The sequence below is a fragment of the Hyperolius riggenbachi genome, chromosome 1 (assembly GCF_040937935.1).
Source record: "Hyperolius riggenbachi isolate aHypRig1 chromosome 1, aHypRig1.pri, whole genome shotgun sequence".
NCBI classification, from domain to species: domain Eukaryota; kingdom Metazoa; phylum Chordata; class Amphibia; order Anura; family Hyperoliidae; genus Hyperolius; species Hyperolius riggenbachi.
The window spans coordinates 665,679,745-665,693,137 of record NC_090646.1 but is presented as its reverse complement, the minus strand read 5'-3'; the positions used below and the strand labels follow the sequence as shown (position 1 = coordinate 665,693,137).

The window sequence follows — 13,393 nt, the reverse complement described above, 5'->3', positions numbered from 1 at the left end:
TTACTGTAATAGCACTTTATTAGCAACAGATTTGTGCCTTTTTGATTATATGTACTAGGATTGTCCCATATGTGCCTCCCCTGTGGACTCTCTCTGTGACACAGTGTGTTTACATAGGTTGTTAGTTATTATACTGTGACACTGTGACCTACTTTATCGCAGAGGCTCCCAGGTGTGACACATCCTCATATACTAACTACGTTTTACACCAGGCTCTATATATAATTGTAAAACAGGATTTTTTTTTGGCCCAGTTTGGCTGTATTGTTTATTTTTGTGGTGGCAACTAATAAAGACATTTGCATTTACTTGACCCTTGAATTGTATTTTGCTCATTCTTTACTATTAATGATCCATGTCAGGTGGTCTTGTCTTTGTAGTTGAATACATGCTCAAACCGCCGCATGCTCTGTGCTTCTGGGTCCCGTGCGTGATCAGCGGGACCTAGACTTCTCCCCCCCCGGCCACTGGAATCCCCATTACCTCCCAGATCTTCCTGGAGACCCGGTGGCCAAACAGGTTTGTGGAGCAGTGGCGTTACGTTTGGGGGCGGCGTGGGGCCATGGGGGAGGGAGGAAAATTGAAAAAAAAAATTATCTGATTGGCTAAGATAAGCATTGTATTGGATACAAGGGGATTTGTATCCACTGCATTGTTGCCATTTGCTTCTTGGCTGAGCTGTGCTGTGATCTGTGTCATCTGTGAGTTGCTGATCTGCTAATCATGTTTTCTGCCTACCTGTTACAAATTTTTGCCTGGACTTCAACTGTTCTCTCTGCCTTCTGCCTGCATTGATTTTTGTCTGAACTTTAATTGATTTAGGATACTTTCACATTAGGACGTTGCGGTTTGGTGCGACGTTAAAATCGCACTGCAAACTAACAACACAACGTGGACAAATGTTGCACCGCAGCGTTACCAACGCATACAGCAAATACAGTAGAAAATACAGGCAATGAGGAATATGTCGCCAAGTGTTACTGAGCATGTGCAAGCAGTCCAACACAGCTAATAACATGTATAACGCACAGCATGCAGCACTTTCATTTAACGTGCAGCGTTAGACACCAACGCAACGTCTGCACTGTGAACTAGGGTTGCAACGGTATGAAAATCCACGGTATGATAACCGTCAAAAAAAATATCACGGTATACGGTATTAAGCTCATCTATACGCGTAGATAAGGCCCCGATCCGGTGGCTCGATTAGCCGCCAGATCGCCTCTTCTGCGTCCCTGCTCGCCGGATTCGATACCCGCTCGTCCCCACGCCACTTATCTTCTGCTCGATTCCCTGCCATTGTCCCCTCGCGGGGAACGAGCAGGGAATCGGCGGTAGCAAGATCTGACCTGTCGGATCTTATCAATCGAGCCGCATTAGCGGCTCGATTGATAACACACATTGGAGCCTCATCTACGCGTGTAGATGAGGCTTAACACAATTCTCATTTCAATTATCCTGAGCCTGCATAATCTGTGTCTGTAAAATGCAACAGGTTCTCTTTAAAAATGAGCTTATTTGCCGTGGTGACAGTCAGGTCACAGGTGACATGGGGAGAGATCAAACACATTAGACTTTGATTATGGTAGGATTAGATTGTGAGCTCCTATGAGGACAGTCAGTGACATGACTATGTGCTCTGTAATGTGCTGCAGAAGATGTCAGTGCTATATAAATAATATGGTAGGCCATTAGGCTATGACTATGGTAGGATTAGATTGTGAGCTCCTATAAGGGCAATCAGTGACATGAATTTAAACGTTATAAAATCTTTACTGAAGCATTGTAAAATAAATACATCATAATCTTAATACAGGTCATAGAGAGGGAAGTGAGAGAGAAGGAAGGGAAATACACAGCAGTCTGTGAGAGAAGGCACGTAGGGACAGTAATGCTGGGTACACACTTTGCAATTTCTGGTCGAGCGATTATTTCCGACATGTTCGATCGGGTCTTGATCGATACAGCAGTCGATTTACTCATGTTAAGAATGCAAAATCAACGGCTGTATTGATCGAAACCCAATTGAACATGGAAATAATCAATCGGCCAAGATTGATCCCGCCGATCAAGTGGGAAATCGCAATGTGTGTACCCAGCATAAGAGATAGCAGAGAGAGAGAGAGATGCAAGAAAATGGAAGGGGGGAGGAGAGTAAGGCAGATAGAGGAATGTAGGAGGGACAGATGCTGACAAATGTGTGAGTCAGAGATGAGTGTGAGAGATGTCTCACCACAGGTGGTCCAGTGCAGCAGGGCAGCTAGACACAGGAACTTCCAGCAACAGGTTAGCTTGCTTAAGTAAATATAGTACAGACCTTCCACCCTGCTTCAGCGTCTCTGCTTCTGTCACCAAGAAACGGCTCATCTCTCCCCACCTCCTGTGCAGCTCTGTCAGCTTAGTCTCTGCAGCTGATAAACTCACCACTGCTGGCTTTCATAGTGGTGTCTGGCACGCACTTTCAAACAAGCCGGGCGGGAATGAGAGGGGGCGGCGCTCATCCTTACACCAGGAAGCTCTGCAGGGCTGTAATGTGAGCTCTGTCCTCATGCTTTAGCTGGCTGCTAACGTGATTGGCACGGATCTCCCTGCTGGCGATGTCCCCTAGAGACTATGTGCCGTTCAGAAGCGCCTCTGGCCGGGAGCTTTCTGCATGTGCGTTCCAGCCGCGGCCAGGAGCACTCTACATATGCGCTCCAGCCGCGGCATCACTTCCTATCCTGCGCGTCACCATCTGGCACCAATCAGCAAGCTTTGGGAGCTTGCTTTTCTAAAGGAGGGAGACAGAGAGCTGGGCAATAGCGGCGCGGTGGCGGGGATTATGCGGAAGGTGGCGAAAACATCAGAAACCGGTATTTCAAGAATCTTCATGGTATGATTACCATGGACATTGAAACCACGGTAAACAGTCATACCGGTAAACCGCGACAACCCTACTGTGAACAGGCCATTGACTTTTCATTGCTGTAAGTTATTCTGCATTACGTGTTGGTTTAACGTGCGACTTTAACGTCGCACTGTGAAAGAGGCCTTACTGTTGCCGATTTTTGCCTGGATTTTGACTGCTCTTTACCTGCTGCCTGTACCGACCTCTGCCTGGATTTGACAACTCTCTGCCTGCCGTTTGCACCGACCTCTGCCTGCCTGTCTGTCATTTACTATGGCATCAGCCTCCATAAGGCGTCTCACTGCAGAAGCGCTGGTGGAGTTGGAGGACAGCAATCTGCAGTCACTGGTGGACTCAAGTGACAATGACGCACCTGGAGGTCTGTCATCTGACACAGGTAGCGACTGTGACTTCATCATAGTGGAGGAGACAAACCGCAATGCCACCCAACAACTGGCTGCTCCACAAGCAGGGCTTTGGAGTCGGACCAATTTTTGGGTACCTGGAGTCGGGGTCTGGAAAAAATACTTCGACTTCTAATGAATTTAAACTGTAATTACAATAGAAAATATGATAAAATGTTCTATTTCTCAGATAATAGTCATCATAAATAATTTATATCTATATATATAATAGACTAAGTGCCTCAACCTTCAAACAAGAAGAAGAAGTAGTGCCCTGCCCCCAGGGCGTGCCTCAACCTTCAAGCCAGAAGAAGAAGTACTTTGCATGAGAACATTTATGCGTGCTCAAACACCAAGTTTAAGGCCTCTTTTCCACGGACTGTTGAGCTGTGTGCTCAGCAAGCAGTTACCAGGCAGCAGCGAGCAGTTACCAGGCAGCAGCAAGCAGTTACCAGGCAGCAGCAAGCAGTTACCAGGCAGCAGTGAGCAGTTGTGAGAGTTTGAGAGGCATTGAACTGCCTATCAACAGTCCATGGAAAAGAGGCCTTACCCTAGCAAGTCTGACTTTGCAAATCTGGCCTAATTGGCTATTCATGAGGCAATGCTCATGCAAATGCATGCACAAAACAATACCGCAAAGCGGTCACCCTGCTACATGCTACATTAGCACTATCCAGGAGCGCCACGGGGAGGATTCCCAATGCCCCCTTTTTATACAACCGGGGGGACCGCATGGTCCCAGGCTCTCTCACTGCCTGGAAACCACAGCGGCACCCCAGAGGGGGAGGCTGGGTGGCGCAGACGACCCCCCAAGTGTGGCCAGCGCCGGGGAGAGCCGTCCGCACCCACCTCCCAATATTAAAAACAGGCACTTACCTTAACGTCCATTGCGTTCTGCTACATGCGCATTAACTTGGGGGCACCACATGAGAAAGGAGAGAAGCATGGGTTACCCCGAGCTTTAAAGCTCAGGGCTGGCTCACATACAGCACTCCAGAGGAAGGAGGGGGGAGGACAGGCGCAGACAACTCACTCCAGGGTTCACACCACCGGAGCAAGCCATCCACCACCTGCCTCCAGAGGATGCAAACTGCACAAAATGCTTTCCATGAGAAAATTAATGCGCATGTAGCAGAACCCAATGGACGTTAAGGTAAGTGGCTGTTTTTAATATTAGGGGGTGGGTGCGGACGGCTCTCCCCAGCGCTGGGCACGCTTGGGGGGGTGGGGGGGGGGGGCGGCTGCGCCACCCAGCCTCCCACTCCGGGGTGCCGCTGTGGTTCCCAGGCAGCGAGAGAGCACTTTGCGGTATTGGTTTTTTGACACTGCATAGTTTGGCATGCGAAAGCAAATGCATATTTGCATGAGCATTGCCTCATGAATAGCCAATTAGGCCAGATTTGGAAAGCCAGACTTGCTAGGGTTAAACTTGGTGTTTGAGCACGCATAATTTTTGTCATGGAAAGCATTTTTTGCAGTTGTATCCTTTGGAGGCAGGTGGTGGATGGCTTGCTCTGGTGGTGTGAGCCCTGGAGTGAGTTGTCTGCGCCTGTCCTCCCCCCACCCCGGAGTGTTGTATGTGAGCCAGCCCTGAGCTCTAAAGCTCGGGGTGACCCATGCGTCACTCCTTTCTCATGTGGTGCCCCCAAGTTAATGTGCATGTTGCAGAACGCAATGGACGTTAAGGTAAGTGCCTGTTTTTAATATTGGGAGGTGGGTGCGGATGGCTCTCCCCGGCGCTGACCACACTTGGGGGGGGGGGCAATTGCGCCACCCAGCCTCCCCCTCCGGGGTACCGCTGTGGTTCCCAGGCAGTGAGAGAGTCTGGGACCCCGCGGTCCCCCCGGTTGTATGGGGGCATTGGGAAGCCTCCCCATAGCGCTCCTGGACAGTGCTAATGTAGCATGAACTAATTCCCGCAGGGCGATCGCTTTGCGGTATTGGTTTTTGGACCCTGCATAGTTTGGCATGCAAAAGCAAATGCATATTTGCATGAGCATTGCCTCATGAATAGCCAATTAGGCCGGATTTGCAAAGCCAGACTTGCTAGGGTTAAACTTGGTGTTTGAGCACGCATACATTTTCTCATGGAAAGCCTACTTCTTCTTCTTGCTTCAAGGTTGAGGCACGTACTCTATTAGATAGATAGATGCGGCGTATGCTACGACGCGGGTTGGCTAGTATACAGTAATAGCTCTTTGTCCACAAAAATGATCTAAACCAATCAAAAAATAGTTACTTCAATAAAGCAGTCCTCGTATTTTTAAAGTCTGCTATACATATCTGATTGTGACTGTATATATGATGTGTACACAGGAATCTCTTATGTATACTAAATAACATCTATGCTGTAAGAATAAAGCCTGATGTGTAGCTGTGTCACTAATAGATATGGTCAATGAGATGGAAATTATTCTGCGTTGATGCTGGTTTATGCAAATTTATGCACTCTCTTTGCTCATGAAATCAAATAATTTGATATTTTGTTAAAATTTGGTTTGATGACTACGAATTAAAGGGTACCTGAGACGGATGAAAAGAAAAGTTTTATACATACCTGGGTCTTCCTTCAGACCAATCAGTCCCTCGCTGTCCTCTTCCACCACCTCGATCTTCTGCTGAGTCCCAGTAATGCAGCCAGTCAGTGCAGTCCGGCCGTGTGCCGCTCCCACAGCCAGGAGTTTTCTGCACCTGCTCAATAGTGCTGCGCAGGTGTAGTCCACTCCCGGCGGCGGAATGCGTGCATGCGCACTACGTCAGACTGGCTCAAGTACCTGGACTCATAGCAGAAGATCCAGGTGGCGGAGGAGGACAGTGAGGGACTGATTAGCCTGAAGGGAGCTGAAGGAAGCGCCAGGTATGTATAAAACTTCAATTTCATCTGTCTCAGGTTTACTTTGTTACACAGTAGTACTATACTCTACATATGCACTCCCCACAGAGCTGCAGGGAATCCACTGAGAATGCTGTGCACATTGAACACAGAGGTGTTGTCTGTTTACAATCTCCTCATTCCCCTGCAGAGTACCTGCACATCACTCTTACATGTACCCATAGTTACATTACCTAGGGCCTGATAGATGTTCTTTGTCCCTGTCTGTACCTTCTACAAGTACTCTTACCAAGGACTAGTTTAAGTCTATGACTAAAAGTATTAGGGCCCGTTTCCACTTGTGCGGTGCGAATCGCCACGGTAAAAATTCGCATGCGGATGCGAATTCGCATGGATGATGATGTATGCGAATTTAACCATGGCAGTGCTGGTGTGTTTTTCCATTATTTCTATGCGAATTCGCATGAAAATTCACATACCCAAACCGCATGCGAATTTCCTATTAAATACATTGTATGCGATTCGCATAGCGGTATGCGGCATGCGAATTCTGATGGCTCTGCCATGCAAATTTTTTCTGCACAGAAAACCGCAAAGGAATCCTGACAAGTGGAAACAGTCCCATTCACTTGTATTGCTATGCGAAACGCATGTGAATTCGCGATAGTGGAAATGGGCCCTAAGGGCTCTTTCACACTAGAGGCTGCGGTAGAAAAGGCTGAAAGTCAGCCTTTTGCTTAACGCCAATACATAGCGTTTTCAAAGCGTTTTTGAAAGAGTTTTACAGCTCATATGAAAACGTCCTTTTTTTTTTTCTTCTATAAAAATAAGTGAACAAGTTAGCTGTAAAACGCTTTGAAAACGCTGAAGTTGGCGTTTTCCATTGACTATCATTGAAACGCCAACAGCCAACTTCGGCTGTAAACAGCCCTGAAAAAGCTCCTGGGAGCGTTGAAACGCAACGCTCCAAAATGCCGAGTTAGATGTGAAAGGTAAAATGAAAGTCTATGGACTTTCTTTTACCTAGCAAAACGCCAACTTCGGCCGCGGCGTTAAAACGCCGAAAAATCCCTCTGGTGTGAAAGGGCCCTAAGAGGTAGACAATCTGCCGGATATCCAGGTAACTGGTATTGTTTAAAAAGGAGTAAATATGGCAGCCTCCATATCCCTCTCACTTCAGTTGTCTTTTAAAATTCCCAAGCGTTGGCAGTTAAGAGATGTATTTCATGTTACATACTTTCAATCAACAAGATTGTAATATGCAAATTAGAGGAGTCGGTGGAATCCTAACCTGAGGAGTCTGAGTCAGTGGATTTTTCTACCGACTCCACAGCCCTGTCCACAAGAGCACTTTTCGAAGAGCAAGGCATGGGAGCCGGTCACAAAATAGGACATTTGGTTGTTTTTGGACCTAATTATTCTGCAGGGAGTGGTGGGGAAGCCCCTGCAGAAATGGTTTTGGACCACCGATAAGATCATAGCAACCCCTTTCTTCGGACGGGTGAGGTCCAAATACTGTTTCAGTTTGATTATGAAGTTTTTACATTTCTCCAACAACAACACCTTTGAGGAGTCCACCCACCGTGCGTCAAAACTAAAAAAAAATCTTGGAAGTCTATCAGATGGTGGTTGACAACTTCTGGATCACTTATGTACCACAGAGGGACATAAGCGTGGATGAGAGTTTGATGGCCTATAAGGGGAGGCTGAGTTGGCTCCTATACATAGCATCCAAGTGGACCCCCTTTGGCTTAAAATCATACATGGTTTGTGAGTCGGTAAGCAGATACATTTGGAACACTATTTTGTATACAGGAAAAGGCACCAAGTTCAGCCCCAGGTTCAGCGTCTATGGAGTGGCGACATCCTCGGTACTGTCCTTTGTTTAGCCTTTACTGGACAAAAGCTATTGTGTCACCACAGACAATTTCTACAGCTCCCCTGAACTGTCTGAGTTTCTGATCAAGCATAAGACTAATGCCTCTGGCACCATTAGGAAAGACTGGGGACATAGTTGCTTGGCAAAAGGGGAAAATATTAGCTCTCCTCTGGTGTGACATAAAAGATGTGTCTCCTCAGCACAGTCCAAGACACCTCTGTTACCGCCAGAACAAGGGGAGGAAAAGAAATTGAACAACCTGAGATTGTGGTGGACTACAGCAGTACCATGGGTGGTGTGCACAGAGCTGACCAGGCGGTGACTTTTTATCCCGCAGTAAGGAAGCAACAAAAAAAAAAAATATAAAAAGGTTTCCGCCATCTCCTGGAACAAAGTATCTGGAACACCTACATACTCCACAAGCAGTGAAGTGACAGGCCAGTAACGCATGCTGACTTCATCTGGAGGATGTGCGAATGCATCTGCCTGAAATACCAGACTGCAGCAGATGCCAGAGTTGGGCGCCGTGCTTCCTATGTAGTAAACTGGAGCGCCTCACTGGATGTCACTTCATGGAATATATTCCACCAACTCCCCCAAAAAATGCCTCAACCAGGACGTGTGCTGTTTGCTGCAGCAAGACTGAGAAGAAGGGGAAAAAAGTCAGAAAATAATCACGATTCTACTGCCCCGATTGTGATGTCGCCCTGTGTGCCGTTCCCTGTTTTAAAATATACAACACACGGGAAGTGTATTAGCTGTATATATGTACATACTGTATAATCTGCTGCCTTATTTGTAGAGTTTTGCTATTCTTTCAGTTTATTGAGAAATTTAACTATTTCAACAATTTTGTGTTCCAGTCTTTTATTTATATGCAGAATGTCTACCAGGCTTTTATTCTGAGATATTTTGATGAGTTAAGAATTGGAGGCCTAAAATTCTTGAAAAAAAATGAACCGATTCAGACTCATAATTCCAGACAGAAAGGCACCGCCAGGGAGGTGAAAACCTAGTACACACTTTCAATTATGATTGGCCAATCACTGACCAATTTTGCCACCACCATGTAGAATGAGGGTCGATTACTATGACCAGGGGCGTCGCTAGGTTCCTAAAAGATTTGGGGCACCAAGGAGAAAAGTAGAGTGTGGCGCACAAAGGGCACTGCAGCAAAAATGGGTGTGTGGCCATGATGTGGGTGCCGGAAAATGGGTGCGGCCATGACATGGGCATAGTCACAGTAATGTAACAGTGTAACTCAAAAGGTCCCTGAATTTTTTTCCCAAAAGACAGCAGGTAATTAGAGGTGTTACCCCAAAAAACACACCTACAATAAGGCAGCATTTCCCCCACTAAAATAACCCCACACCAATGTAGCGTTTCCCCCCTGATGCTGCGGTCTCACATCGTGGATGTGCAGACAATAAATCTGCAGAAATTGTGTGATGCTATCATGCCAATATGACCAAAATCTGAGGAATGCCATGAAGAATGAAGGGTATTCTGAAAGCAAAAGGACCCTAACTTAGTACTAGCAAGCTGTAACTAATAAAACACTTTGGACTTGATTCACTAGCACAAAAAGCACGGGTAACCTCCTGCTACTCATGCTATTTAACCCTGTGCACCTTAAAGGTAACCTTAAGTCAGAAAAAAAATACTTTTACTCACCTGGGGCTTCCAATAGCCCCCTACAGCTGTCCGGTGCCCTCGCCGTGTCCCTCCGATCTTCCTGTCCCCGCCGGTGACCACTTCCGATTTCGCCGTCGGGAGCCGACAGGCTGGGAACGCGAGTGATTCTTCGCGTTCTCAGCCACAATAGCGTCCCTATGCTGCTATAGCAGTCCTCTATGCCGCTATAGCAGCATAGAGGGAGCTATTGTGGCTGGGAACGCGAAGAATCACTCGCGTTCCCAGCGTGTCGGCTCCTGACGGCGAAACCGGAAGTGGTCACCGGCGGGGACAGGAAGATCGGAGGGACACGGCGAGGGCACCACCACCGTGGGCAGACATTTTGGGTAAGTGCCACAAATCTCTTGCCATAATGACACGGCTGCAGTAGGCAGATTGTGTAGATAAACCCTCATACTACTACATGGAGGTGGTAAAGTTGGTCAGTGATTGGCTAATCATAATTGAAATTGTGTACCAGGCTTAAAGAGAATCTGTACTCTGAAATTCTTACAATACAAAGCATACCATTCTATTCATTATGTGCTCCTGGTCCCCTCTGTGCTGTTTCTGCCATTCTCTGCTGCAAACCTGGCTTGTAATTGCCAGTTTTAGGCAGTGTTTACAAACAAACTAACCAGCTTCTAATAGGCTCAGCTAAGCAGAGTGTGTTAGTCACACAGAGCCTGCAGGGGGTGTGTACAGCTTCTAGCTAATCACAAGCAGCCCTGCACATTCCAGTCTGACTGCCTCAGCCTGACTGTGCCGACTATAGAGAGAAGATTAGATCATATAACAGAGATAACACAGCTACTGTGCAATTAGGAAAAGCTGCAGTAAGCCAGACCACATTAGAAAAGGCATAGGAACTTATAGCATAGAAGAAATAAAGATAAACAATTTGTTACAGAGTCTCTTTAAGGCCTCAAATTTCATGTGAGGTAAATTTAACTCATGCAGAAAAACACTAGGGGGAGGAACCTGGCCTTGTGAGCTTACAATCTAAAGGGCTGTGGGGTGGAGACACTAGGGGAGGAGCCTGCCCGTGCGAGCTTACAATCTAGTGGGCAGTGCAGTGGAGACAATAGGGGAAGGAGCCTGGTCTTGTGAGCTTACAATCTAGTGGGCAGTGCAGTGGAGACACTAGGGGGAGGAGCCTGGTCTTGTGAGGTTACAATCTAGTGGGCAGTGCAGTGGAGACACTAGGGGGAGGAGCCTGGTCTTGTGAGCTTACAATCTAGAGGGGAGTGGGCTGGAGGGTTAGCAGATGAGACAATAAGCCTCAGCATCTGGCTATAACAAATGAGAAGCTTGTAGGAAGAGATGCATTGCCTCCAGTGCTCAGCTCCTGGTGAAATGACGTTACTGTAGTCACTATAGAGACATGCTGCATTCACCTGTAATATTGTAACATGAGGAATAATATCTGCTTCATGTGAGTCAGTAATGGTGCTTGTGTTGTTGTGTTCAGGTCTCCAGGCTGGCTTCAGCTGAACAGAGATTCCCAGCAGCTGACAAGATGGAGTCATCCAGCACTTCAGGTAAAGAAACACAATTGTCTGCTGTCTGATGTTTATATGTGAGGCAGCGGCAGCACGGGGCACGCCCAGTTCAATAGGTCACTTATTGCTTTTTATAGGATTTGTTTTATATACAGTATGTATTATAGGCCACTGGATTTGGGAAACGGTAAGCAATCAGCGGTATTACACCACATAAAATTGCCAGACTGTCACAGCAGAGTGACCGGCACCTTGCTGAGTGCAGTGGCTACTTGTTCCGGAGCAGCTTAAATATTCACTATACAGGTAGTCCCTGGTTACCGAATGAGATAGGGACTGTAGGTTTGTTTTGTCGGGCGGTTTTTTTTCTACTTTACGGTCATATAAACTATAACCGGAAGTATAAAAATCAAAAGCTAAGACCTCCTACGAAAACAATAGAATGGGAGGAGTCTTACTATATCAAACGCCCAACCTTACGTTCTTATAGCAAATTTTCTTAAGATATTGGTACAAGGAGTGAAAAGTCAGGACAACTATTTACTTTAAAATAATTAAAATAATTAATTTATTAAATACACAAAAGTTGTCAGAATAATTACAAATCAAATTCTAGGAATCATACAATAATCACCAGATACTTCTAACCACAAGGTATTTCTCAGTATAAGCTGACTATACACTTCAGAGCAAAGTTGACCAACCACAGATTTTAACCAGTTCAGCCCCACAGTAACCTCATGCATCCGAGCAACGTTCACCTCCCTTTCATTCGCCAATAACTTTATCACTACTTATCACAATCAGGGATGCTCAAATCCAATCCGGGAGACATCCGTATAGTTGTTATCCGGATATCTCCCAGTAAAGCAGTAAAGCTGTGCGGGGGGGGGGGGTGTGGTGTGGTGTCAATCTTACCTGAATGAGGTCTTGTTCGGTCCGTACGCATCGCCTCCCACGACGCGTTCCAAGCGCCGCATGCGCCGGCCACGTGATTACAAACCCTTCCTTCTTCAACCCGGAAGGAGGAAGTGTTAGTAGTTACGTGAACGGCGCATGCGGTGCTTGGAGCGCATCGTGGGAAGCGACGCGTACGGACCGAAGAAGACGTCATTCAGGTAAGATTGATTCCCCCCCCCCCCCCCCCCCGCACAGGTGTACTGGGAGATATCCGGATAGCAACTATCCGGATGTCTCCCGGGTCGGATTTGAGCATCCCTGATCACAATGAATTGAGCTATATCTCGAAATCTCGTTTTTTTCTGCCACCAATTAGGCTTTCTTTGGGTGATACATTTTTCTAAGAATTATTTTTTTCTAGATCTATGTTAACAGGAAGATTAAGAAAGAAATGAAAAAAATCATTATTTCTCAGTTTTTTGGCCATTATAGTTTGAAATTAATATAGGCTACCGTAATTAAAACTCTTTTTTTCCCATTTGTCCCGGTTATTACACCATTTAAATGATGTCCCTATCACAATTTATGGCGCCAATATTTTATTTAGAAATAAAAGTGCATTTTTTTAAATTTGCGTCCATCACTATTTACAAGTTTATAATTTAAAATAATATAATAATATACTCTCTTGACATGCATATTTAAAAAGTTCAGACCCTTAGGTAACTATTTATGTTGTTTTTGTTTTTTTTTTATTATAATTTTTTTTTTTGTTTTTTTAATAAAAAATGTATTTTGGTAATTTTTGGTGTGGGAGGGAAACAGCTAATTTTAAATGTAAAATAATGTAATTGTTTAATAAAAAATGTATGTGGGTGTAGTTTACTATGTGGCCACAAGAGGGCCACAGTGAAAAAAGTCCTGGATGTGAACGATCTGGCATCCAGGAACTCAAATGAGGACAAGGAACTTTTTTTTGGCAGAAAGACGGCGGTCTCTAATGAGAGATCGTCTGTTTTTCTGCGGGTGACTTCGATCGGTGAATGGGAACTATATTCCCATTCACTGATAGGGGGGCTTGCGGCAGGTGGCGGAAGCACGCATGATCGCGTGCACCGCACAGCAGCAGCAGCAGAGCCTATCTAGTTGAACATACTAGTCCAAATAGGCTGAACTGGTTAACCAATAAAATTAATAGATCACAATAAGCTGTGCAACCACAAGATGGCAGACATTTTATCTTACTTGCAAGGCTTGATTATAATACACAATCTAACAAGGGAAAATATGGAAGCAAATCTAGCTAGTCTAAAA

At 45.9% G+C, this 13,393-nt stretch overlaps 1 protein-coding gene across 6 annotated transcripts in view; it reads left to right on the top strand.

The window, feature by feature from the left end:
• Positions 1–13,393, top strand: part of LOC137532355 (NACHT, LRR and PYD domains-containing protein 3-like) — a 374,258-nt gene that overhangs the window by 12,817 nt on the left and 348,048 nt on the right. For all 6 annotated transcript variants that reach the window (XM_068252786.1, XM_068252811.1, XM_068252803.1 and 3 more), the window contains exon 2: positions 11,149–11,218. In XM_068252786.1, the coding sequence (XP_068108887.1) occupies positions 11,197–11,218 (22 nt within the window). In that variant the 5' untranslated portion in view covers positions 11,149–11,196. The remainder of the gene's footprint in view (positions 1–11,148; positions 11,219–13,393) is intronic.